Source organism: Lissotriton vulgaris, chromosome 9 (genome assembly GCF_964263255.1).
Source record: "Lissotriton vulgaris chromosome 9, aLisVul1.2, whole genome shotgun sequence".
Taxonomy (NCBI): domain Eukaryota; kingdom Metazoa; phylum Chordata; class Amphibia; order Caudata; family Salamandridae; genus Lissotriton; species Lissotriton vulgaris.
The window spans coordinates 1,185,214,391-1,185,241,242 of NC_141697.1; the positions used below are offsets into that span (position 1 = coordinate 1,185,214,391).

General features: G+C 43.1%; 1 protein-coding gene across 1 annotated transcript in view; it reads left to right on the plus strand.

Moving 5' to 3' along the window:
• IFT122 (intraflagellar transport 122) overlaps positions 1–26,852 on the plus strand; it is a 283,966-nt gene that overhangs the window by 96,838 nt on the left and 160,276 nt on the right. The window contains exons 8-9 of the mRNA XM_086939241.1: positions 7,228–7,303; positions 16,147–16,338. Of these exons, the coding sequence (XP_086795367.1) occupies positions 7,228–7,303; positions 16,147–16,338 (268 nt within the window). The remainder of the gene's footprint in view (positions 1–7,227; positions 7,304–16,146; positions 16,339–26,852) is intronic.

Sequence of the window (26,852 nt, forward strand, 5' to 3'; positions counted from 1 at the left end):
TTCATGAATTACTAGCGGGTCGGTGATGCCTGTAAATCATGTAATACTTGAGATTAGGGATTGTTCTTTCAAACATCTTGCAACGCAAGATTGGAACCACTTTTGTATTGAATCATCTGATACATTAGATTGGTGAATTTCCTTTGAGCATTGTCAGGCCTGACCGATATGAAGTGCCAGGTATGTTTCTTAAGTCAGTAAGTCTTCACCCCTTGATAAAGGACAATCCTTCTTAGCAGCCACGATTTCCTTAAATGACTTCTAATAATTCCTGGAAATGTGTTCCCAATAAGAAACCACCATCTGCCAGGAAAAAACTCTTCAAATAGATAACCTCCTGGCCGAAGAATAGACCGATAACACCATGCATGAATAAGTAGAAAATCAAGGCCTGGTCAGGCATAAACCATTTGACACTCCAGTAACTCGAAATCAAAGGATTTGCATTGAGGAACCAACAAACCTCGAGCAGGCCAAGACTAACTAATGCCGAGGAACAAAGAAATGTGCTGAGCAAAATGGGAAAAAGTTAAGAAGGAATAAAGAACTCACCGGATAAAAGCAAACCCCAAGGATGTGTTTGCAACTCGTGCAACCTACTCCTTGCATTGGACTTCATAGGGAGCAAGACATGAAATGGGCGGCGAACAGGAAGTGATGCACCACAATGATGAATTGGGTAGCCTAATTTAAGAAATACCCAATCAATTTCCAGTTTTCAGCAGTGCATAATGCAAGAAAAATGTTATGTAAGTGGATAACTCTGCCGCCTGCATGATTTCAAACACTAGGTACAGCAGCACTCAACCCATACTGCACGCATGAGCAAGCAACATCCCCCACCTCGAATGGCACCTGTGGAACGTGTGTTGCCTGACAGAACACTGAGCTGCCCTTGACTTCTGATGCCAGACCTCCGAGTGCAGTGAAACAGTAAGACGTGTTTTGTGGAATGGTGTCCTAAGTTAGTTGGGATAGAAACAATGGAAACTGCATTCACACATGATCATTGTGCGGAAAATGGAACTAACAAAATGAATCTGTTCCCTTTTCAACCAGCTATCTGGATTATTAGAAAAAGATAAGCAAAACACCAACGGTCGGCTAGGTGAAAGCAGTGTTCATTTAACATAGCTTCGGCACCCCTTGGCCAACATGTGTTTCTATAAAGTATACCACAGCTGGCAGTATACAGCCACTTGTTCTAAAACTTTTTACAGAGCACATCCCTTAGTGTTGTGCATCTTTTGGTGCATCCTACCTAATATTTATTTACTTATTTGGCAGACCCCATTTGGGGGGCCAGAGCGTGATTAGGGGCTTCTGTGCCACAATCGTGGCGGTTGAAAATGTTTGCTACTGGTGCCTGGAGTCAGTCCTGTGGCTTCACAAACTAGGCCAAGTACACCCTTTCCACACTTGACTGTCACTGTTGCAAGGGTGAGCAGTCAAAGGTTTCAGAGTAGATAGTGTTGAGGACAAGAGTTCAGAATTCAGGAGTCAGCTAACAGACATAATAAATTATTGCCCAGCCGTGTACTTATTCTTTTGTTAAAAACGTAAAAACAATACTTTAATCTCACAGCTAAACAAAATACTACACACATCAATGGGGTTACAGTTGCAGGGGTCTGACCTCCCCTTTGTGTCCTGGTGAAGCAATTCTTCAACTACAGTGCCCTCTCCGAGATATGGGAAGTGCTTCAATGTGAGGCGTAAACTTAGGCAGAGGCACTGGATAGGCATGAATTGGGCACAGGTGCAGATCACTAGGTCACAGCTGTAGTTCAGTCAGTCAAAATAATCTTTGGTCGATTAATAAAAAACATAAAAGATACAGACATACAATTGAATACAAAGATTCAAGACAGACACTTACATACAAGTAATAAACAACTTCAGGAAAAATCTATTTTGACACAAAAAACAGGTGAATAATAAAAAAAATCGTAAATATGAAAATAAAACATATAAAATCCAGGGCTCAATAACCATAATAAATGTCCTGAGAATAGAAAAACAGGCAAACAATATGCTCCAAATACAAATCAACCCCTTCTTTTTCTGAGTCCAACAGCGGTCATTAAAAATCTCGGACGTTAAAACAGACAAATTAATTAGATAACATTTATAGAAAAATAAAAGCGGGTCTAGCCTGAGTGAACAGTCTCCCTTTCAATAAAGGTAAAATACATGGTCTTCGAGGGACAAAATAAAGGTTGCAATACAGCACAAAGTGTAAAGTGCCCTGATCTGAAAAGTTGTCACAAATACATGGATATAGGTTAATGACTATTCAGCCCAATAGGATCTGTGAAAAACCAGTGCAACTGGTTAAGCCTAAAACGTGTCAACATAAATCGATGCTGAGGGTTAGTGACAGACGTAAAGTATAGTTCTGCATGCCCAAAAGTAGAAATCGCAACATGCGTGCAAACAGAAGGTTTTGCCAATTCTGTACACTCCCTAGTAACCTGCGCTCTAGCCCATTTCTTTGTAAATAGAGCTAATGCAGTTAAGCCATGGTATAGATTGGCCTTGTCCAATAGTATACAAGCCCTTAGGATAATCCGATTGAGCTTCAAATCAGGATTGAACCATATCGAGAACCACCTTAACAGAATCCGTATTGCCAATAAATCTGAAATGTAGCCCACCCCTAATTCTTCATGAACCACAAAGGAGGCAGTAGATTGGCGCACTGCCAAAAGTCATCTTAAAAATGTATTCTCAATTATTTGCTAATAGGGCATTTTTTATAGGCACAGATGTCCCTCCCATATGAAGACAAAGAGATGTATTTCGATTGCTAAATTTGGATAAGAGCCTTAATTGGTTTAGCCCCTAAGAGACTAGCAAAATAGAAGACTGAGGCCACTGACTTGGAAAAAACATTCCTTTTATTTTGTAAAAGTGGTTCCCATGAGCCCTTCTCATCAAAAAGAATCCCTAAGGAAGGGAAGGTGCTCACCGTGGTAATTTCAACTCCAGCCAGATTGTAAACTCTCCTCCCCTAACTCCCCTACCCATCACCAATATATGTGATTTAAAAAAAAATCAGTGCGTTGATCCAGCTTTTTCATAAATGAAACAAAAGCACTTAACAACCTTTGGGACTGCATTGTCAGCATACAGGAGAGCCGGAATATCGAAAGCAATTACACAAAAAATATCCTGCCTGGCTGCACAGAGAGTCTCCCCCAACTTGTTTATATAAAGGGTATATGAAACAGGAGCCAAGATACAGCCCTGCCTTACTCCACACTTCACTTTAAAAGGGGCTGTAGTCTTGGCATCTTGATCATATCTAATACTGGTCTCCAAGTCAAAGTTCAAATGAAACAAAAAAGTGCGCTCTTTATATAAACCTATTTTTTCCAAAATCGACCAAAGTTTCTTCCTGTTTACCATATCGAAGACCAAAGGAAGGTCCATAAAAGCCATATATGTATGTCGTTGTTTAGGAGTGGTATGTTTATCAATAACCAGTTTTAGATTAAGATATTGGTCCAAAGTACTTCTGCCTGTTCTAACGCCGTATTGTAGGTCACTCGGGAACTGATTTTCCTCCAGCCAATCCGGTAGCCCTGTGGAATGACTCGTCCCAACATCTTAACTGTCACGTCTATTAAAGAAATAGGATGGTAACAACGCAGATCATCTCTTTCCCCTTTCCTAAATATTGGTATAATTGTGGATTTGGCCTGTGATTGAGGATACCATCCTTCACAGCGGCGTTCAAAGCTTTAGCCAAGAGTTTAGCCCATTTGTCACATTTATAGTTCATTAAGCCCTAAGAGTTTGCATGATTAAGACATGGTCTTTCAGTCTTTGCGAGTTCTGGAACAGCAATACCTGCTCAATGGAGATGAGGCCTATATGGAGCTGGATGGTGTTTTCAAAGAACTTGCACCATCGCATTAGCTACAGCGATGCAGGACAATGGGCATCAGTCTCACACTTAATTTGGCCTCTGGAGTTAAACAACACAGCAGATACGCTCAGCGTGTGCTAGCCTGTGGTGGCTGCAGTACGCAGCCACCACAGCTTCAAGTCAACAACCTAGGACATTAATACAACAATGTTGGTGGTAGCGTTTCTCGAGGCGAGAAAACGTCCGCACCTTCTGTTAGCGACTATTTTTCACTGATCAAGTTACGTGTGAAATATCAAGGATAGAGGTGCACTGAGAACCTGGTAGAACACCCACCACCGGGGGTGTGATACAAAGCAACTTAATGCCTGTGTCAATACTTAGGAAGAAACCAAGTTACAACAAGCACCCTCTGAGAAGTCAGGAATCAGTAATAATTCTGCATTACACATTAGTTATTTCACCACTTTTTCATCAGTTTCAGAGACAAGTTCATGAGAAATAAATGGGCTTCAAAGTATGGATCCAAAACCGTACGTAGTATCTTCAAAAATCTTTATTTTAAGCACATTAAAAGTTCTCCAGCTTTGCACTGCCGACACGTGTTTCGCCCACACAGGGGCTTTTTCAAGGCAATCTCATTCAAGATCAACAGGTCAGATTGTCAGGATGGTCTGATCGGTGTGTCGTAGCAGGAATCGTACGAAAGTGTTAAGAATCCTATTGATTAAAGAGTTGGCGGTTGCGACGTTCAAGATGTATGTTCAAACATGATAATTAGTAGGGAGGCGATAGTCATTTGGTGGAGATCAGTTCTAGTTTTCATGAAGTGTAGAATTTTGAAGACCTTGGTAAGTCTGTTTGGAAGTACGTGTAGGAGCCGGATCTCCACTGCTCAGCAGTGCTGACTTACCAAGGTCTTCAAAATTCTACACTTCATGAAAACTAGAACTGATCTCCACCAAGTGACTATCGCCTCCCTACTAATTATCATGTTTGAACATACATCTTGAACGTCGCAACCGCCAACTCTTTAATCAATAGGATTCTTAACACTTTCGTACGATTCCTGCTACGACACACCGATCAGACCATCCTGACAATCTGACCTGTCCATCTTGAATGAGATTGCCTTGAAAAAGCCCCTGTGTGGGCGAAACACGTGTCGGCAGTGCAAAGCTGGAGAACTTTTAATGTGCTTAAAATAAAGATTTTTGAAGATACTACGTACGGTTTTGGATCCATACTTTGAAGCCCATTTATTTCTCATGAACTTGTCTCTGAAACTGATGAAAAAGTGGTGAAATAACTAATGTGTAATGCAGAATTATTACTGATTCCGGACTTCTCAGAGGGTGCTTGTTGTAACTTGGTTTCTTCCTAAGTAACAACCTAGGACATGGACAATTAGCCAATGTCGACAAAACAGGGATGTAAACTTGGCTGGTAAAATGTCAAGATACCAGTTTAACATAAAGTTGTGCCACTCAGGGAAGGGGCAAATCCCCAGATACTATGCAGGGGACATTTCTGTCCAAACATAAGGATTGGAAACATGATTGGTACCAATTATTATAATTATTTGCAAGATTATAGAAGCACAACGTTTACCATATGCACCACATCAAGGTTTATTAGTACCACCTTTATCAGCAGAGGAGTCAAGCACCTAAGACACCTCAGAAGCCACAACAGAGACAGCCATACCAACAGCTCAGAATGACATGGGGTAGAGACTGCTGCTGGACAACAGGTATGTGGAGGCTCAAAATGAATTCATTCTTTCCCCTTCCACACTATGCTACTCTAGGAAGAGGTGGCATAGTACAATATCTAAAAGACTGGCAGGGGACCTAAGAAGACCAATAAATATATTGTCAAATTGGCCATTCAGCGAAATTCAAATATTCTCCTCCTGCTATTATACCAAATTAGTTGGCTTTCTACCATTAGGCAAGGCTGCAACTTGAAGTCAACATCTTTGTACAAAAACAAACCCCTTTTTATGGTCTTGTTTTCCCTAAAAGGAAAGGGATTCATTTTGTTCCTTGCCATGCCCCTGATTGTCTTTGCATTTATTTGCAGATATTGCCTTCTCCCATTTCAAGCTGGTGTTTCTTCCCAGTTTTATCTAACATAGCATGTAAGTCAGTACGGTCTGCATTGTATTCAGTGTATCTTGAGCAGGTGTTCAATTGCTCTTGTACACAGGCCTTTTTTACACACCTCTGTCCAGATCATTCTAATAAAGCTCAGGTATTTCTTTGAAACTATATCTTGCTTTTGTTCGCACCCACAGCACTGTGTTTTAATTCCAAATGGCTGTACCCTATATAGATTTTCTTTATTGTGCCTTAGAAATTGCATATAAACACTGGAGTGAATATGCTGAAATTACAGGGTTTGCGGTTTCTCCTCAAGACTTTTTAGAAAAGCTAAGCACTTAAAAACATTTTTTCAAATAAACTGCCTAAAAACCTAATTGAAAACTCATAAAATAACCCTACATTAATGCATCAACTACTTTGCCACAGAATATCTGGCCCTCACCTCCTTGCTATTTCATGCTGGAAGGGGGTGGAAGCATATATTTATTTCTCTGCTTTATAGGATACATCTATTTTTCTGCTTTACACGGCTCAGAAACTCCATGGCCTACTTGCAGCGATCAGAAATTAAACTACAGGGCGTTCACCTCTGACAGCTACGCGGTTCTAAATTAATAACATTCTTGTGTCACTTATGTCTGGTTCTTTTAGCTGATTTGAGTACTTGCTTTTCTTAATTCATGAGCTGGTGACCCACAGACAGGACAGTTCCCTCACACTCTTTTCTTTGTAGGTGATGACAGTTTATCTTTCTATACAGTGTCCCTACAAACAGAGTAGAAGGGGCAAGTGTCATTCATAAATCTATTACCTGAACTGGCACTAAGTCTAGGTAATATAAGGTGTCCTTTATCATGAGTATAAGGTGTTGGCATTACAAAGGGACTCAAAGGTTGGACAATCTTGGGACCATGATGGGACTTTCGTTGTTAGCAGACAAGAAGTAAAGTAACCTGGTACTAAGTGCATGTTTTTTTTTGTGCTGTAGATATTCAGTTTGACTAACTGGGGGTAGAAAGAACGCATTTCTGGGCATACATTTACATAATGTTTAATTCTCACATGTTTTCAGTTTTTCTTATTTTAAATGCTTGATTTTCCAGAGCAACTACATGTATTTTTAATTTTCTTTGATGTGGAACAGCTACATGGGCATCTAATGGAATGCTTCTGTTCTGTTTACGTTTCTTCGATAAGGCCTGCGCATCAACATGTGTAAGAACAAAATGTGTTACTCTTTTGTAGAGATGAACACAATGACATCTTGGCTGTGGCAGACTGGGGCCAAAGGCTGTCCTTCTACCAGCTCAGTGGCAAGCAGGTATAAGCTAAAACCTAATATATTCATTGCATTATTAACAAATACATCATAACTTCAGTTCCTGAAGGTGCTAAGCATTAAAAAAAGACTTCAGATGTATAAAAACAAATCTGCAAAGTGTTTTAGAGGGCACCATCCACAGAATGTGATTTGTTTTCTATCTTTTAAAATTACTTTTGGTCAGTTAGCTGCTTGTTTGTGTCAAGCCTAGGCTTGAAACCCGGCCCTTTGTATCTTACGCCTGCATCTTACCATGATACCTAATATTTGGGGTGGGACTGTCACATGTAACAACTAATAAGACTACAGTATTTCTCTTAGCCATCAGTACCAAAGTCCTGTGCCCTGACAAGAATACTGTGCATAGTCAAATAAACTGTTGCCCCAGTATTGGAACTTTCATAGATTCCCATGCTTTGTATCATTCCCCCGTTGTCGGAATGGGAGCCTCAGTAAATAGAAAAATACCACAGCAGTAGGTACAAAAGAGAAAGAAAGGCCTAAGCCTCATCTCATTTTGTAGCATATCGACCTCTTTTTGCAATAGAGACCAAAAAATTGCAACAACCAATCAGAATAGCCTCATCCCATAGAAACCTCCTGATAGAGCCCAGAGCCTCAGATTTTCTAACGCACGTTGTGCTAAGGGAGTCTCCTCTGAACTCTGCTCAGTTTTCTTTCTACAACTTAAAATTCAACCTTTTTTCTTAAGAATGTCAGATAAGGAAAAGAAGGTCTTATTGAAGGCTTGTGCTACCTGCTCAAAGAAGAGGCTATATGTGGAGGACAAGCATAAAGGTTGTATTTATTTCTTGTACCCAGACCACAAAGCCACTGATTGCAAGATCTGCAGGACCTTCTCCACTAAAACATTGAGGGACAGAGAAGGAAGACTTCTGACCTGGCTGCAGAAGATGAAGTCTAGAAAGGAGGTCATTTCCAGCGACAGCGAGGATTCCTCTTCAGCTTCCTCATCAAGAAGATCTAAAAAGAGGGGTAGGTCGTCCCCTTCAACATCTGTGGAACCTCCTTCTAAGGCCTCTCAAAAGACCTCTGATAGGTCTAGTAGGTCTAGTCCCCGAAAATCTCCTCACCAAGGTGCAAAGGAGAAAGAGGGATTGACGTCCGAGGTGGTTTCTACTCAGAAGGGGTCTCAAGGGCCTTCTGTTCTCTCTTCACCACCTAGGAAATCAAAAGGTTTTAAAAAACCTGTTTCCCTACCTCAAGAATCAAAATCTGAGAAGAAGACCCGCTCGTCGACGGTGGCATCTTCAGGTACGTCGACGACGTCGGCGAGAATCCATCAGACGCCCATTTCTACCTCGTCGACGGGACCGTCGACGACGACTGCGTCGACAACAGCCTCGATGACGACTTCATCGATGGCCGGAATTTCATTCTCTCCGTCATCAACAAGATTGATATCTTCAACGTCGACTATGATGACACCGATGGTGGGGACGACTACGAAGACGACGTTGGCGAAGACAACGGCTTCTTTGATATTGACGACGATTTCTCCGCCGTCGACGATGACTCTTCATCAGCAAAGTCGACGACGATCCCATCGACGGTGGCCCCGTCGACGGTACAAAAAGTTAAAATTTCGATAAAAAGACTCCAAATTACACCGGACATGACATTGCCACGAAGGGTAACGCCTTTTCCTCCAGCCTTACTTCTAGAGGAAGACTATTCAGAGGATGATGATGATGATAGTCCATATGGGGATGCTTACAGCCCATCTCAGCTCCAGGTAAAATACCAGGACTCAGACTCAGATGACTATTACGAACAACAGCGAAAACCTCCTCCTAGAGCGAGGATGCAGGAGCAATCATAGCAGGGTATGGTCTCTATGCCCTCCTCTTTGATAAGTGACCTGCAAATTATGTTAATGGATTATAGGAGAAGATTTCCTTCCCAATCTTCTGAATCCATACAGCCACCTCCTCCACCACCGCTGCCTTCTTCATCAGCTGCTGTGGTTCAGCCAATTCAACAGGAACCTGCGGGAGAGAGACAAGCTATCACCACAGGTCAGACGTATGGTGATAATGATGACGATTCCGCTGATGATGGAGGGGATGTAACAGAGGTCCCAAATCCAAATAGAGAGTGGGACGGTTACATTATTCCAGATCCACCCTCTCCTACACCGGATCCGGTCGATTCCCCTCCAGCAGACATTGGAGGTTTCCATAACCTCATGGAAAGAGCTTCTAAAGTGTTTGGCCTTCCGGTACCAATGGTTCAATCGGACTACTTCCTCTATGATTTCAAGGAACCATACAGGATATCCATCTGCTCTAATCCCATCATAGAGTATGTGTGGTCTGAGGGTGTGAAAGTCATGCAGTCTCCAGCTACCGTTATTCCGGTTCTACCGCGGCTGGAGAAGAAGTACAAGGCCCCTGATGGGAGTCCCGCATGCCTGGTTGGCCAACCGAGGCCAGACTCTGTGATCTCCCAGGCGGCGCAAAGGAAATCGAAGAATCCATCGGCCCCTCTGGCTTCTTCACCGGGTAGGGAAGGTAGATGCCTTGAAAATGTGGGCAAAAGATTCTCTTCAATGTCAAGTCTCCTGGTTCGTGCCTCCAATGCACTTGCAATTTTGGGACGATATGATCGCCAAATGTGGTGCGTATGTCTCCGTTTATGGATCAGCTGCCTGAGAGTGCTAAGGCAGACGCAAGGAAGATTTTAGAGGAAGGTGAGCGTTCTTCCTCTGAAATAATTGACTGCGCCATGGACATCGCCACAACTGCTTTTCGTTTCTTGGCAGGTTCAGCTGTCCTAAGAAGACAAGGTTGGCTTCAGTCTACCTGGTTTCGCCCTGAGGTGCAGAATAAGATTTTAGATTTGCCCTTTGATGGGGCTATGCTTTTTGGAAAGCATATAGATGACTCCTTACAAGGTATCAAAAAGGACACAGAGACGGCCAAGTCCTTAGGCACTCTGCAATATCGTAAGGTGCCTTTCCGTGGGACAAAAGGCAAGAATTTTTCCAGCTACAGAGGAGGTTACCAACAGCGCTACTCCTCATATTCTCAATCATCACAAACCTACAAGCCACAATACTCTCAGAGTCAGGGCCAATCCGCATCTTTCTCTCGCCAGCCAACAAGAGGTCGACAGGGTCGCCAGGGGAGAGATTAATCCAAACAGCAATAGCGGCCTCTTGGTTCTTTCTACTGTTCCTCCCCCTCCAGTAACATCATTGGGGGGCAGGATTTCTCATTGTCTACGAAGCTGGATGATCATAACATCAGATCCGTGGGTCCTAAATATCATTCGGTTTGGCCACATGTTGGAATGTCAGGATATTTTACGTCTTCTCAATCCAGGAGACTACATGGCAACTCTAGATCTAGAGGACGCTTATTTCCATGTACCGATCCATCCAGCTCACAGGCGATTCTTACGCTTCACAGTAGCCAAGAGCCACTTTCAATTCAAGGTACTTCCTTTCGGTCTCAGATCCGCCCCATGGATATTTACGAAGGTCTTAGCTCCACTTGCTGTGTTTCTCAGAATACAGTCTCTGGACGGCCATGCATTATATAAACAAACAGGGCGGAACAAGATCCTGAGTCCTTTCAAGGTAAGCCCAAGAATATGGGACTGGGCAATCCTCTACAGGATTTCTCTTTCAGTGGAACACCTCCCAAGTACACTCAACACGACAGCGGATGCATTAAGTAGTCTACGATCAAGATGCCATGAGTGGGAACTGGATCAGAGCACCCTCGACGAGGTCTTCTCCTGTTGGGGCATTCCGACCATAGACCTGTTTGCGAATTCAGAAAACAGGAAATGCCAATTTTACGCAAGCAGGGATCACCATCGAGATTCACTGGGGAATGCACTTTCGATAGCCTGGTCCGGCGCATTTGTTTACGCCTTTCCTCCAATACCCCTGATTCCGAGGCTGATCAAGAAACTCAAGGCGGAACCTTGCAGAATGATCTTGATCGCACCAGCGTGGCCCCGCCAATTCTGGTTCAAGGAGCTTCTCCTACTCTCTCACGATCAGCCAATTCACCTGCGGCCCATTCCATCTCTATTGACAATGTCTCAAGGTCAAGTGTTGCATCCAGATCCGAGCTCACTTCAATTGACAGTGTGGCTCCTGAGCACAGAGAATTCCAGAATTTGAATCTCAGTAGAGAGTGTAAGGAGATACTATCTCAAGCCTGTGCACCAAGTACGAATAAGACTTACCATGCAAAATGGAAACGTTTCTGCTTATGGTGCCAGCGGCAGAATCTCCATCTGTACACTTAAGCTCCTCACCAGATATTGCCTTCCATTCTTTCTCTATATAAGCCACGTCTGGCCCATTCCTCCATCAAAGTGCATCTGGCGGCTATCTCTAGATTCAAGCGGACATCCTCCGGTCCTTCTCTTTGGTCTGCAAGAATTATCAAGCAATTCCTAAAGGGCCTTTTTCAGGGTTTTTCCTCGAGTCCGGCCTCCGCCTCCAGTCTGACAACTCAATTTGGTTCTGGCTCATCTCATGAGAACCCCATTTGAGCCTATTCACAGAACAGATCTTAAATTTCTTTCATGGAAGGTAGCTCTTCTTTTAGCCTTAATGTCTGCTAGGAGGATAGGTGAGCTCCAAGCACTCACTATTGTGGAACCTTTTATGCAGTTCAAGAAAGACACTCTAATTCTCAGAACAAATCCAAAATTCATTCCAAAGGTCCCATCTGATTTCCATTTGAATGAACCAGTGGTTCTGAAATCTTTTTTCCCTCGACCATCTTCTCCAGCAGAAAGGTTGCTACATTCCTTGGATGTCCAAAGATGTTTAAAATTCTATCTGAAACGGACAAAAAGCTTGAGGAAATCTTCTCAGCTCTTTGTTTCTTATAGTGCTCCGCGGAATGGGTTTCCGCTTTCAAAACAAGGCATCTTTCGTTGGATTTCCAATGTAGTTCACTTTTGTCACCAAGAAGCGGGCAGGCCGCTGGAAAGAGGTGTTCGGGCTCATTCGACGAGATCCGTCTCATCATCGGTGGCTCTATTTGCTGGAGTCCCTATCCGAGACATTTGTAGAGCAGCTATCTTGAGCAGTACCCACACTTTCACAAAGCATTACTGCTTGGTCTCTTCCTTGAGAAGTGAAGCTGCAGTCGGATAAGCAGTCCGGAGAAACCTTTTTCAATGAGAGGTTAGCTTTCCCTACAATCCCTCCTTCCTGTATTGCACATTTTGTATCAGATACTGTATTTCTGTGTATGGTAACAAGTTATGTTTGCTTCCTATGAGAATAAGTATGATAGGATGTATTGATACTCATGTAACAAAATGTGCCCTTATTGCTTACTGCTAGCTACTCTGATACAAAGCATGGGAATCTATGAAAGTTCCAATACTGGGGCAAGAAAACAAGTTACTTACCTGTAACTTTGGTTCCCCAATATTGGTAACTTTCATAGATTCCCATGTGCCCACCCTCCTCCCCTGGGAAAGCTCAGCCTTTCACAGATGTAGTTAGTGTTACACAATGGCTACGAAAATCTGAGGCTCTGAAAAGAGGTCGATATGCTACAAAAGGAGATGAGGCCTAGGCCTTTCTTTCTCTTTTGTACCTACTGCTATGGTATTTTTCTATTTACCGAGGCTCCCATTCCGACGACGGGGCTAATGATACAAAGCATGGGAATCTATGAAAGTTACCAATACTGGGGAACCAAAGTTATAGGTAAGTAACTTGTTTTCTTACTTTGTTTTAGACATTTGTGCCGTTTTGGAAATGGAAGAGGAATTTTAATAACTGTATCTATAGAAAATGGCAAGTCTACTGTTAACTTCCAATAAAGATGGATATTCTTTTTTAGGTGAATATGCTCCAGATGTGTGACCACCCAATTTGAGCCTCGCAAATTGCATCGCACAACAGTGTCAGAGATACTGTTAGTGATTCACAATTGGGTCACAAAATGCGAGGCTCATGAATAATAATGCGCCACTCGCAATTTGCAACCCCATTGGGAATGGCAGGCCTTCCCAGGTATGGGCTCAGCAGACCACCATGTCTGGGACGGCTTTTAAGTAAAGCAGTTTTTTTTGTTGCCGCCCATTTTCATTAAAGGAAAATGGGATGCATTTAAAAAAATAAAATGAAACGTTTTAGTTTCATTTTTTAAGGGCAGGTAGTGGTGCCTGGGACCACTGCCTGCCCTTAAAAAATATTTTCAGAGCAAGTCACAAAGGGGAAGGAGTTTCAGGACCATAGCAGGGGTTTCCATATAGAGGTTGAATAGGGCAAGAGACAGGTGGTAAATGTCTTTTCAGAGAATGGTGAGGATTCTTCGCTGTGCTTAGTTGAATCAAGAATTGGGTGTTGAGGGAAAGAGATTTGTTTGATGATATTGAAAAGGTCTTTAGGTCTGTTCCTAGACCAGTCAATTTGGGCTTGGAAGAAGGAGGATTTTTCTCTGAAGATGCGTTTTTTTATATTTGGCTTTCAGCTTGGAGGATTGAGAGATTGGTTAATGGGGGCTGTTGTCTCCAGTTTCTTTCAGCCAATCAGAGTTTACCACTCTCTGTGTTAAGGTTTTTATCAAACCAGGATCTGGAAGGGATATTTCTTGATTTTTTTTTTGAGTTGCAGAGGGTTGACTGTGTCAAGGAGCCCAGCCATTTTTGAGTTGTAGTGAATGGTAAGGTCATTGGCAGAGGTGAGGTCGGGTGGAGGTGTCATTTGGGAACTGACTACTCCTTCTAACTCTACCTGGGTGATTAGATGTATGTTCCTCACCCATTGATTGGGAGGGATAGTTTGGGGGTGAGCGTTTGGTTGGATGGCATTCAGATCTAAAATAATTAGCTGGTGATCTGTCCAGTCGGTGGGCAGGATAGAGTGGAGGGATATGGTGTTCTCCCCAGAGATGATTGCTTCAAGGTTAGAACCCTTATCGTGAGTATGTGTATTGCAGTGTTGGGTGAGATTGTTCGCTTCTAGGAGGGTCGCTAGGTCTTGTACGATAGGATCTTTGGCCTTAATCGGCTGCAGGTTTAGGTCTCGTAGAATAATGTCTGTGCTGCCTTTTAGAGAGTTTTGCATTATTAAGTCTGTTAAGTCTTCGAGGAATTGATGTTTTTCACTTTGAGAATGATAGGTGACATGAAATTCGATGGGGTTTGGGCCTTTTTGGGCGAGCAGAATTCCTAAATATTGAAAGCTAGGTTATTTGGTTGGTGGTGTGGAAGGGAGATAAGCACAGTTCTTTTTAGTGCAGATGGCTAATCCCCGCCAATGCAATCCTTAAGGTCGTAACAAATGATTAGGAAGCCTGGAGGGATGAGGAAATCGAAGCAAGGGGATGAGTGGTTGTTCAGCCAGGTTTTGGTCAGAAAAGAGATGTCAATTTTGAATCGTAGAATGGTTTCAGCTATGTCAGTAGCATGCTTGACGGCTGATCAACAGTTTAGTAGCATGCAGCAAAACCTAGGTAATGATCTCGGGCTGGGTTGGCTGGTAGTTCGTTGGGCAGGCGGCCTGGGATGGTGAGTGGTGGTACGGGTTCCCCTCATACCAAGGATGACCTCAATCTTGAGGTGGCAGGGGTGGCTAGGAGCATTGTCCTATGTGTTGCTCTGCATTTTGGCTTTCCGCTGCGACATTCCAGTCATGGTGCATCTAGATTTAAGGTGGTGATGAGTGTAGGGTATAGTTTGCCTGGGGTGGGCTATGGGGGGCAGAGTTTATATTTGTGACAGGATCAGTGCTTGCCATGGAAGCGTGATGTTGGGGCAGGATGTCTTTTTATCCATACTAGTGACAAAATGTCATTCAGGATAGTGTTGATTTTGAGTTCTAGGATTAAACGGATTGGTGGAGAGGCAGTTTGGTCTGTTGTGGGAAGTGGCGTATGATGGGGCTCATCGGAGTCTGGGGTGGAGACTAATGTAGTATCCAGCCTGCTGTGGACGGAGGACTAAGAGGATACGGGTGTGATAGATAAGTCAAACTGGGCAGTGAAGGTGTGCCATGGAGAGGTGGAAAGTAATTCTGGAGGCAAAACCGAAGTTTCAGGGTGTCTGGGAATGGGAGAGGCTGTAGGGGGGCGGAGTGGAGACTGCGCTGGGGACTGGGAGTAGAAGATTCAGCTAGTGGAGGAGGTGGTGCAGGGTGAGTTCTCTGGGAGAGGGTAAATGGTTGGGCGTGGGAGTGAATGTAATGGAGGCGCAGAGAGCAGGGAAGTGTTGATCAAAAATGGATAGGTTTTGTTCAGAGGCCTGTATGTTCCCACTTGTGTGAATGGTTATGGACAGTTCTCCGCTAAAGTTCTGGGGATATAGAGAGTTTAGATCCATAAGGGACATTGGTAGTATTTGTTACGCGCAGGTGTTGTAGGAAGTTCTCTCTCCATTTGCTTGGTTTCTTAGTGTAGAAGATGAATTCCGTTTTATGGCCTATACCTGTTGGACTGTATAATATGTCTGTTATTAGTGTCTCTGGATGCTCTTTGAGGATTTTGTGTTGAAGTTGATCTGATACTCAGGAGTTTTTTCCAGGATAGCCAAAGTTAGGTTTTAGGAGAAGCATTCAGAGTTGTGATTAGTGGTCAAGAGCTCCAACGGCCGAGATGGCTGCCTGCTCCGCAATGGCATGAATAGGGGAGGTCACCACTAAGGTCTGGTGGGAACCCTGTGAAGAAAAGGGGGCCCTGAAAATAGAAACGTTCTGGTGGGCCTGTTGGTCTTTCGGGGTTCTTCGTGGTCACAGTATCTAGGAGCTGGGGGTTTATAGGCCAACCTGCATGGGAGCCCTGTGAATTCAAGGGCATATACATGTACTGATCTTTATTCTCATCTTCCATGTCTAGATTGGGAAGGATCGTGTACTGAACTCTGATCCATGCTGCGTCAGTTACTTTTCCAAAGGCGAGTACATTATCATGGGTGGCTCAGATAAGCAGGTGTCCCTTTACACGAAGGATGGTGTACGTCTGGGAACCATTGGTGAGCAGAGCTCCTGGGTGTGGACATGCAAAGTTAAACCAGACTCCAACTATGTGGTAAGTGGAAATGCTGCATTCACAGGGCATTAAGTAGAAGATTCCTTTGAAGTGAAGAAGTCTGTAGTGACTACTTAGTGCACATCACAGGGTGTTTGGTGTACATAGCTTTGAGTGGCCTCACAAGACAGTGATTTGAAAGTGCTAATTTTATTTTAGTCCTGTAAAATCACAAAACATTCATTATTCGCTGTTATACCCAACTTGCTGCTGATTCTGCTAAGAACTTATTCTATTGGGTGTTGAAGCTTACGAAGCTAGCTTCAAATCTTTTGTTAAGATCATTTAAGCTACTTTGGCATTGATGCTATAGAGAGGTGAATTCATCTTCTGTTTAAAAAAACATGCCCTGATAATGCAAACTCTGTTCTATTATCTCTTCCAATATTATAACCTATTCTGCTCTTGATCTCTCCCACATACTGCTAGCCCACGATTTGAACATCTGTTTTGAGTACCCTTGGATTACTAACCTCTAATTTCTATCTTCTCACAAGTTCTGTTTACCTGACCAGACTCCCCCCACATAACAAGGGCGCTCACCTAGATTTGTGATTTATTAGTGATATACATCTGCATGTAACCCAGACTTTTTCAGTCCACTGGTCTGATCACTCCTATACCTTTTCACTCTTATTTTTGTTCTTACATTCAAGCTACTTTTTCAGAAACTGTACATTTCATCTAGTTAAAAAAGGTTCATCAGTCACTTTGAACAATGGCTTTGTAGACCTAATTTTCATCGTTATGTACAACTTTCCATGAAGGACTGAAGTCTGAAATTAACTGAAAGGCAGTATCTACCAACTATTACAGAAAATCTTTCTTGCTAAAAGAAGCATCTGTCTGAAGAGATTAGGCCAGTTATCAATGGGGCTAGTTTCTATCTTCCAAAACATTCCCTTTGTCTTATTCCAAGACTCAAAAAGATTAAAGGTTGTGCCACACCATTTACAACCCTGTAGGTCTTGGAAATCTACAACTGTTGTTCCCATAAACAACTAGGATCTTACCATCTCCCTTTTTGCTGGCCATATTCAAAATGAGGCTGCCCTGTTTAATATAACATTCCATGCCAGCATTTCCATCTAAAGAGGCCTACATTGACTTATTCCCAGTGATATCTGTGTTGGTCAAAATCATGCTTAGGTTAGCAATCTTTCCTTGTGAATTGGAACCTACCCTATTACCTCTCCTTTTCACCCTGAAGATACTAAAGCTTGACTTCACCACTTAAACAACTATTGTTGCCTTTTTTGGTTGCTCAATGTTTAAATACCAAGGACAACGCTATCTGCCCACATGGTCCCAGGTAGGTATGTATAAATATAACAATTGTCCGATGGGACTCATTCAAAAGTGGTACCTTCCTATGTGTCTTAGAAGGAACGCAGAGGTACTCATTGGACCAAAAAGTTAATTACAAAGAAAACAAAACACAGGAGTGTTGTAGATTGCAGCTTGTAAGGTTTTGACTCCAATCAACTGTAACAATCAACAAAATAATTGATCATAGTGCAGACGATGCAATGCTCCATTGGTTATCTTATATACAAAGAACATCAATAAAAGAAAATGTACATTTCTCAATGGTTATATCCGTTGATTGATTACATTCATAACAGGCTTTGCATAGGTCAGTGTGGAATCCTGTAGGAAGCTGGCTTTTTATGTGATGTATCAAGAATCTGATATATCTTGTAAAGAGTCCAGGGATTCCCTTATGAGTGGACAGGGGCTTGCTATGCAATCCCAAAGTGCTCTATTCCGGGGTAGTGAGGTCAAGCAGCCTTAGGCTTAAGACAGAGGAGTGCAAGACATTTGCAATTACACACAATAATCAATAAATGACAAACACGACTGAAGAAGGAGATCCACACCAATTTATAAAGATGGCAAGTATCTGTTAAATACGTGTAGGCATCCGAGAAAAATCATACAGTACATTCTTAAATATAAAGTTGTTTCACTTTAAAAAGTTATCCTATGGAAAGAAGAACAAGTTCTGCCAACAGGTATAGTACAACGACTTACAAGACCAATCTCCAGGATTTAAAGGGAGTGGTGGGCAAGGTCTATGGCAGGACCAGCTGCACACCACCAGCCGGCCGGGTGCAAAACAGCTTCGGCAGCCCAATGTATTTCAAAGAAGATCGGTCACTGCAAAAAGTATCTGCATGTTCTGCCCAGGAGGCAAGTCTGGCTGAACCAGCAAGTGGTCTCAGGCCTTGCGATGCTCGGGACAGGGGACACCTTTGGTCCTATTCTCAAAGCACCAGGGGTAATGGGTGTAGGGGTGTCCTTAGGTGTTGGGGTTTTCCCTTACTGAAGCAGTTGTGGTTGAGGGGACCTGCGTACAAAGGCTGCAGGTGACGTTGAGGAGACCTGGAGGGGAAAAAACCACGATGGACTCGAGCTCTGGTGGATCTGGGGGACCTTGTTGACACCGGTGACCCACTTCAACTTGGCTGTAGGCGATGATGCAGCGGTGGCTTCGGGTGTCGTGCTTTGGCGATTCTGGAGTTCTTAGAGTCTTCTCTTTTGGAGTTTCTTCAGAACAGGTCTGCCATTCACAGGAGGTCTTGTGTCTTTTTGTAAGGCAGGCTGGCCTTCCTAGGTCTCTGGAGTCTACAGCTGCAGGACAAGTCGACTTTGGCCAAGTTTTCGACAAGGAATTTAGACACGCCTGCATGGCTGGTACCAGGTCACCTGCTTCTTCTTTTCTCTCTGCTTTTTTGGCTCTTCTGTGTCCTTTCTCTTCTTAGGTCATCAGGATCTGCTTCTCTGGTGCCAGGAGCTCCACTAAATACTGAATTTAGGGGTGTTAGGGAAGTATGGGATAGTAGCCAATGGGTCACTACGCCCCTATATGACCACTTCCTGTGGGACGTGGGCTAAACCTGACCCAGAATTCCTAATTATGGTATCACAAAGATGGCTACTTCTGAAAAATCATGTCCACCTCACAGTGGCCCACCTTAGGGGTGGTACTAGCCTGGAAGTGGCATGCCTACCTGACTAGCTAATGTTTCAACCTATTGAGGTGCCAAGGGAGCCCTAGACAAAAATATTGGCTTTCTATCCTGTCAGGGGAGCCAGATTTGCATTACAAAGGAGGCATGCCTTTGAGGCTTGCCACTCAAGAAAGCTAATCAGCAGGTTATCCTGTGGGAGGAGGTGTTACACTCTCTTCCTGGACAGACATTTGCTCTGGGTCTCCTGAGAGTAGAGGTTATCATCCTAGGTGGTCAGAACAGTAGCTCTGGTGGCAGGCTAGCAGAAACCAGTCCGCAAGTACACTAAAGGCTGGTAGGTTTTCATGGGTCACCTCGAAGCTACCCTCTGGGTGCATGTATTGGTAAATCCAACAGTGGCATTAATGTGGGTTTATCAATATGAGATGTTTGATACCAAATATCCCTATTTTTAGTGAACGATCATGTAGCTGGGGAACTCTGTTTAACCAGTGCCCAGCACATGTTTTAAAATGGTTTCCCGGTCCAATTGCACTGGCAGTAATAGAACTGACCAGCACAGGGGCATATCTGCTCATGCAGGTATGGCCTCACATGTAATACTCAGCACCCCGCCTTACGGCTGTCAGGCCTGCTGTTGGGGTGACTTAAAAATATCACATTCAGTTTTTGAGGACATGGCACACAGGGATGTGTGACATGTTGTGTTTTCACTTCTGTCTTTACCAAGACAATCAACCCGCTATAGCAGCCCCGCATGTGCTTGGTGAGGGGTCCCTTAGGGTTGCACAATTCATGCTGCTACCCTTGAGGACCTTCTTTAGTACCTCCGGTCCTAGATACGAGGAGCGTTGATGTTTGTAGGCAGGCTTATCATAGTCCTGCGGCCGAGACCATGGTCCGATTTAACAGCGTCACTCTTGTTTGAATCATGGAGGGATGGCTGCCCCCTTGGATACTTAAGCTTGTTTGATTACAGATTGGGGGCTCTGTTTGGACACTACTATTTACCAAACGGTCACGCATTTGGAACTGAACTTTTCAGGTTGATGACTTTCGTATGGTATTGTAGTGAGCGATACACATTTAGCCTTTAAAAAGTCTGGGTAGACGAAACCTGTGTCGGCTTCTTCTTGTTGGAATATAACATGTACAGAACCTGTCTATGATTTAAAAAGGAATTCTTTATCATCATCTACGACTAAATTGGACTTCCTTATCAAGGACTAGAAAGAAACTGCAGTGTGTGTGCTTTGGTGCCGTTGTTTGTTTATGAAACATTTGCATAGGTGTTGGGCCTTAGAGTTAATTGGGTTAAATCCTGTTTATTCCCTTTCAAAACTACTACACCAGATCCTGCCCAGCAGATCAGCCCGCTGGCTGGCCTAGCAGTCCATCAAATTCCGTTATCTGGGAATCTGAATTTATCACACATCAGAACATCTTCTGGATAGGAACCTGGGCCACGCACAGACCATGCTACGTGAGCAAATTTTGTTCTGGCAGACTCTGTCACTGACAGCGTCCGCCTGAATAGTCTTCAGAAAGATGGTCATGCTGTCGCGCGTGTTATACTATTATGCTAATTTACCTTTGTATTTCTGACACTAAGGAGTTAGGTCCTTAACCATGAAGTCAGCTGGACCATCAATTAAATGTGTACAAAAAAATTGCCAACTTCACCTTACTTGACACCTCCCAATTGAGGAAAACAAACCAGTATTACTATATGGTCTGTTTGGTATATTTACTTAATACCTTTTTGCTTTTTATTTCATTATATTCAAAAAAGTTTAGGTACAAAAAAGACACTTAAATACATTCAACAATTCCAACATAAATTTTCAAAGCAAATTACATTCCACATTGCATATATAAACACCACATAAATTACATTACATATATAGACACCATATTCATTTTAATCAACAATTAGACTCACATAAATGATATCTAACTAAACAAAGGACAAAGTGAACATGACAAGGAATTGACACTTACCTTGGGATAAAGAGTGAAGACATCTCACTTGGTCCATCCTCACTATAGGGGCCAACACTACTCTTTGGGTTGCCCGATGTATTAGTCCTGATGAAGACTCGCACGGCCACGGTCTAACTCACCTAAGACGAGTCGAAACGTCGACGCTCCCCCCTTTTCCCAATACCTGGATTGTGAAACACATTTTCTGGTGCAACAAGTTTTTGGAAGCCATGTCTCCATTTAATGAAAAATGTGTATAAAATGTATGTCATAGGCCAGGTTATTGTCAGACGGTGTACTGAGCAACCGATTTATTGTGTATATAATATTGTGAATATCTCTATGCCTTTATCTATTTTCCTACTGAGCACTTGACAATTCTTTATTTCTTGCACGGCCCCCTTGGGCAACCTGAGAAACTTTTGATATAAAGATAGTGGTAAGCGCAATGAATTAAATTGCCTCTGATTTTGCAAATTGTTGCTGTTGCATTCTGTTTGTTTTTTGTCTTTGTAAAAATGAATACATTGAATGTGTAGGGTTGATCTGAGAGACGTATCCCGCAACTATGTGATAATATTGATTATATATTGATTTATTCAGTGGAAGAAAAATAATGGTTGAAGACCATTGTATTTCAGAAGTAAAGTAAGGAAAACGACACATAGACAATGGGGCATCTAAGTGCAATCCGAATCCAAGGTTAGGAATACCAGATAAATTGTTGTAAGGTATGTAGGAGTATTAATCCTTTTACATATAGATGAAGACATCATGTGTTACAATGGTGGAAAATTTGGTCCAATGTTGCCGAAAACTAAAGCAACAGTGCAGAAATCATATAACATATGTAACTATTGCAGCGGTATATCCACAAACCCCCCACCAACCAACGGGTGCACTCCCAGTAGCAGTTAGTAAAGAAAGAGAAAGGAGGGGATATTGTGCATCAATGGTAGATGTCATGGGGTGTAGACACTAGTGTGTGATGCCTGGGGAAATAGGCAGGTATGTTCGGATATTGCTACCTTTAGTGTGGTCTTGTAAAGTAACTTGACAAGTCTTGTTAAGCTAAGGCTGTCTGCCCTTTTTGTAGTCTTGTAGCACTGTCACACTCTGTCTGGGCACAATGCCCCAATCAATTATTACATAATAGTGAGGAACACTTTCACTGTGGGCATAGTGACTCCAGTTGTGTATTGTATAGTGGGGTAGAGCAAGCCTCACACTTTAGGTGTGCCTTTGGAGACCAATTCCCCCAATGGTGTCTGTATAGGCTTCATGGGAGGGAGCTGCTTGCATCTCGTCATGTATTTGACAAACTATAGGGACCAGGAGTCTAGAATGTTTCTCCCAGATTGCTCAGTCACCCTCCCATTTAGAATTGAGAAATTAATACTTACTGTTATTTGAGCAATTACTAGCTTGGCGGACAAAATTGAAGAAGAGTATGGCCACTGTTTCTGCTTTTCTGTTCACCAGTGGCCAGTCAGCTCCAAAAAAGGTGCAAGTGGCTTTGTCTTCATCATAATGCCCAAGACTCTTCCACTACTCTGGCATCAGATTTATCACTGCGTTACCCAGGGCACTTCCAGAAGACTTTAGCTCATGCCCCATTTCCCCGCTACAGATCCTGTAGTCTTGAGAGTGGCTGTTTCACCTCACCAGTAGTGCCTACGGCCAACTTTTACTGTGACCTGCAGGATCTAGAGCTTGTTTAATGAATCCTCTGTCAGGAACTGTTGACCCCTGGAGGAGCACTCGCATCTGAAAGCTGTTAAGCCACCTGGACCACCAGGAGAGTTTTACTTGCATACACTTCTGGTAATGTACACCTTTCAGGTAGCACAAAAACACTCGGCTGCACTATTGATGTTTATATACATCATGAAAGAGTGTCTCTAGGACGTCCTTCTGACGTGTATATACATCATGGCTGCCAAGAGGGTAAAATTCCCATGTGGCCTTTTTTTCTTTTTTGTTTGTCCCCCTTTCCCTGTGGAGGATAAACTCCATTCTTTTGTGGAGGTGGTGGAAGAGAATTTGCAAGTGCTCAACCCTTTTTGAGTACCAACAGATTCAAAAATGAGCCTGCCCAGTTCTCGCTTGAGTCCTCTCTTAATATGCAAGTGACATCTCTAGTATGTCAAACTCACATAGATGGCTCCAAAGACAATCCCAGCCCTTCCCAGGTCACTCCAAGGATTGCGCTGGTGTGCTTGGTGCTCAGCACCTCCCTATCCATGCGGACTAGCTCAAGCCATTTTTTTCTGGAGGGGGTGGATGTGAGAGCCAGAAAGGAGAAGCTTGGATATGGCTTCTCTTCCATTATCACCTACTCCAAGGTCAAGCTGAGATGCAGTAGAGAAGGAAACACCTACCTGCCTGACCTTGTTTAAGACCGAAAAGTCTTAATGACTGGAGACTAAGATGGTTTATTCTTTCATCTCTACAGTCACACAGTGGCTTAGAGCACTTGGGCTTCATGAATGCAGTCATTGTTCACAAAGAATATGCTATAAAATTGCCACAGCTGTCACCAATGAGACTTCCTGCTCCGTTGTGACCATCTCTATATGCTGTATGTGGTCCCTGGATATCTGTAAGTTTTTTTAGCACCCACAAAAGCTATTTGACTTGACTAGAAATTCTGGCAGATCTTTTAGGCTATACAAGTAATCCTGCCGCTTGAGAAGTTAAAACTCTTTGCCTTTTTTTTCTTCAAGAATAGAGCCATACACTGTCCCACTGTGGTTTTTTCTGATCTGAAATAGTCATTCTCCGCTCTGAAAAAATCTAAATGCAAACTATGGGTCCGAGACTTTCAGAAGTTCACCTCACTGGTTGTGTTTGATGGACTTATACTATGGATGCTTTTGCATCCCTATGAACCACAGGTAATATTTTTGTTTGTATTGGAGATAAGTTTCACTAATACACAAGATCCCCTTTATTCTCCTCTCAGCCCGCTATTGCTATATTATTATAGTCCATTGAGAACCTCTCAGGATATGGCCTTGTCCATCAAAAGTCCTTGTCCTGCAGGCCCTTTTCAGGCTGGTCTCCTCTGAGAACTTTTCAAAACCCTCATTGGTACTATCCAAAATGATTAGGTCCTTTAGATCACCTTGAGCACAAGCGTAACAAAAGATTACCTTTCACAGGAGCGCTTAAAGACAATAGCAAAGACTGTTTCTTCCTTGAGCACATCACAATGAAGTCATGGTCATTTCAGATGGTCCTAGACCTTTAGGCTCAATGCATTGTGTGGTTTTCCGTTGCATCTGCCCAGTTCCAATTACTCTCTGCCCTCCTTAACCTCCTTCACCAGGGGGAGCTCTGGGATCAGGAGCTCAGACCATCTGTTTAGGAGCAGGATAGTGGTGCCTTTATGGCGACCCTTTTGCTTATAGTCCTACTGTTACGCAAACACCTTAAACTAGTCCTTCTAAAACCAGTCATCGGGTAATACAGTAAAGATCTTTTATGAGTTAACTAGAACGTTTGTGCATGTCGGTGGGGAAAGTGAACATGTTCTACTATGTATGCACAAGCAGCATGGGCTGCTCTTCGATTTTTAGGAGCGGTTTGTGGTTCTGCCAAGTAAAGATAGGGCCTTCAGCTACAATTGTCACCATGATATCTTTATTTTTTGGTATGTATCAGTCTAAGAGTAAATGGGGACAAGAGCTAAGTTTAGCTCTTTATGGTACTCTGTCAGCCAAACTGGCTGTACATTTACAACAAACTATAGTACCTTCTATGGTACAGTTAAAGTCTGAGCCATGACATATCCTTATTTGTGTGCAGTGGGTTTGGGCTAATGGTAGGCTTTCACATGGATAGAAACCCTAAAACAGTCTAGCAAAAGTGGTAATGTCAGGGGCTCTGCTTCAGTAATTAACAGAGAGAGGTGTACTCTACAGAGAGACCAGGGAATTTTGCAGAGGGACTTTTAGTATGTGTAAGGGAGCACCTGGAAGGGGAAGGGCAGGCAGAAGCTAAAAACTGGAGCAGGTTGGAGCAGACTGGCGTCTTAGTAGAGGAACTGAGGAATGCTTGCAAAAGAAAAAAATGAACCGCGTATAAACACTGTACGACCAGCACTGGAAAGGCAATGGGAAAGTACAAAGCAGACGAAAAATGGAGTCTTATTGATAGGTTGCATTCTCTATGGAAATTGTTCTGTATGTAGTGCAAGCGAGATCCCAAAACCGCTAGGAGCAGGTATTCTGCCAGTGTTTTGGGAGACACTCTGCTATTCTTATCGAAAAAGAGGATTTAGTGGATATCTGTACCTGGGCATTGCCCTCTCAGAACTCATTGTCACCCTCTGGTAACACTAACTAAGATTTGAACTCCGACACAAAGGACGCAAAAGGAACCGAGCAAGAGGAAAAAGATTCAGAAAAAAGGATCCAGGAAAAGAATGACTCAATTCTAGAAACATGGAATTGTGTGAAAGTAGCAATAAAGAAACACCAGACGGACCAGCCTAACTAGCTAATTGGGAAAACAATAAAGATGCAGGAATCTATAAAAGGCGAGTAAAGAGCTGTAGCAAGAAACACAGAACGAACCAGTACCTCTGCAATACAGAGTAAGGAATGTGGAAAACAAAGAAGAACAAGATTAGATGTATGCAGATCCAACAAGATCAAAGGACTAAAGGACAAGGAATCTGCATACAAACACAAATAGGGCTGAAAGTACACAGAGCGTACAATGAATTCTGGAATACTAGACTAAGAGTCTGCAATCAAAACAAACCAGGCAGCTAAAGCATCAAGTAACCGGGAACATGAAGAAAATACTGGATGTCAAGAATTTGCAATTCACACGGGAACAAGGAAAACGGCCTTCAAATAGAGGAGCCGGTGTGTCCAGGACGTCAGTTGGTAAGATGGTTTCCAGAACACTGCACAAATATGACCGCTCAGGGAAAAGCACAGGTGCAGGTAGAGAGCCTGGAGTGAATAAGTAGCCAGGTGTTTGGAATTGGCTCTGCCAACAGAGCGAAGGTTGCACTGGGACTTGGATAGTGAATGACTACAGAATCCAGAAGACCGAAGAAGGGAGACTGGGAAATGAGTAATTGAGCGTGAATCAGAGCTGAGACCGAGGAAGGTCCAGAAAGCATGCACTTGTGGGCCACTCAATCCATAGGGACTATGAATCATTATAATAAACATGTCTACCAATGGACCTACATGAACCAGAATACATTTGTATGGAAACCAGGTCTAGAGTGAAAAATGAAGGCAGGTGTGAAGCTCGTCATGGAGTGTTCTGTTGTAAACTGGCCCAGTGGCACTGTGGCAGGACCTTACAGGGCCCTTGAATGCCACCTGATATCAGGGTGGCAAAATCCTGATAGCTGGGCTGCAGGATCTACCTTCTGACAGCTTTCTGTACTCTACAATAGTATATATTTAAATTTCAGTGAGTGCATGATTGGTGCCGAAGGGCTTGGGATAGTCTGAAATAGACTGTTTGTGGTGGGCTCCTGTACGTTTAAAGCTCACTGTTGCATCTTGGCTCCCTTTCTCTACCCCT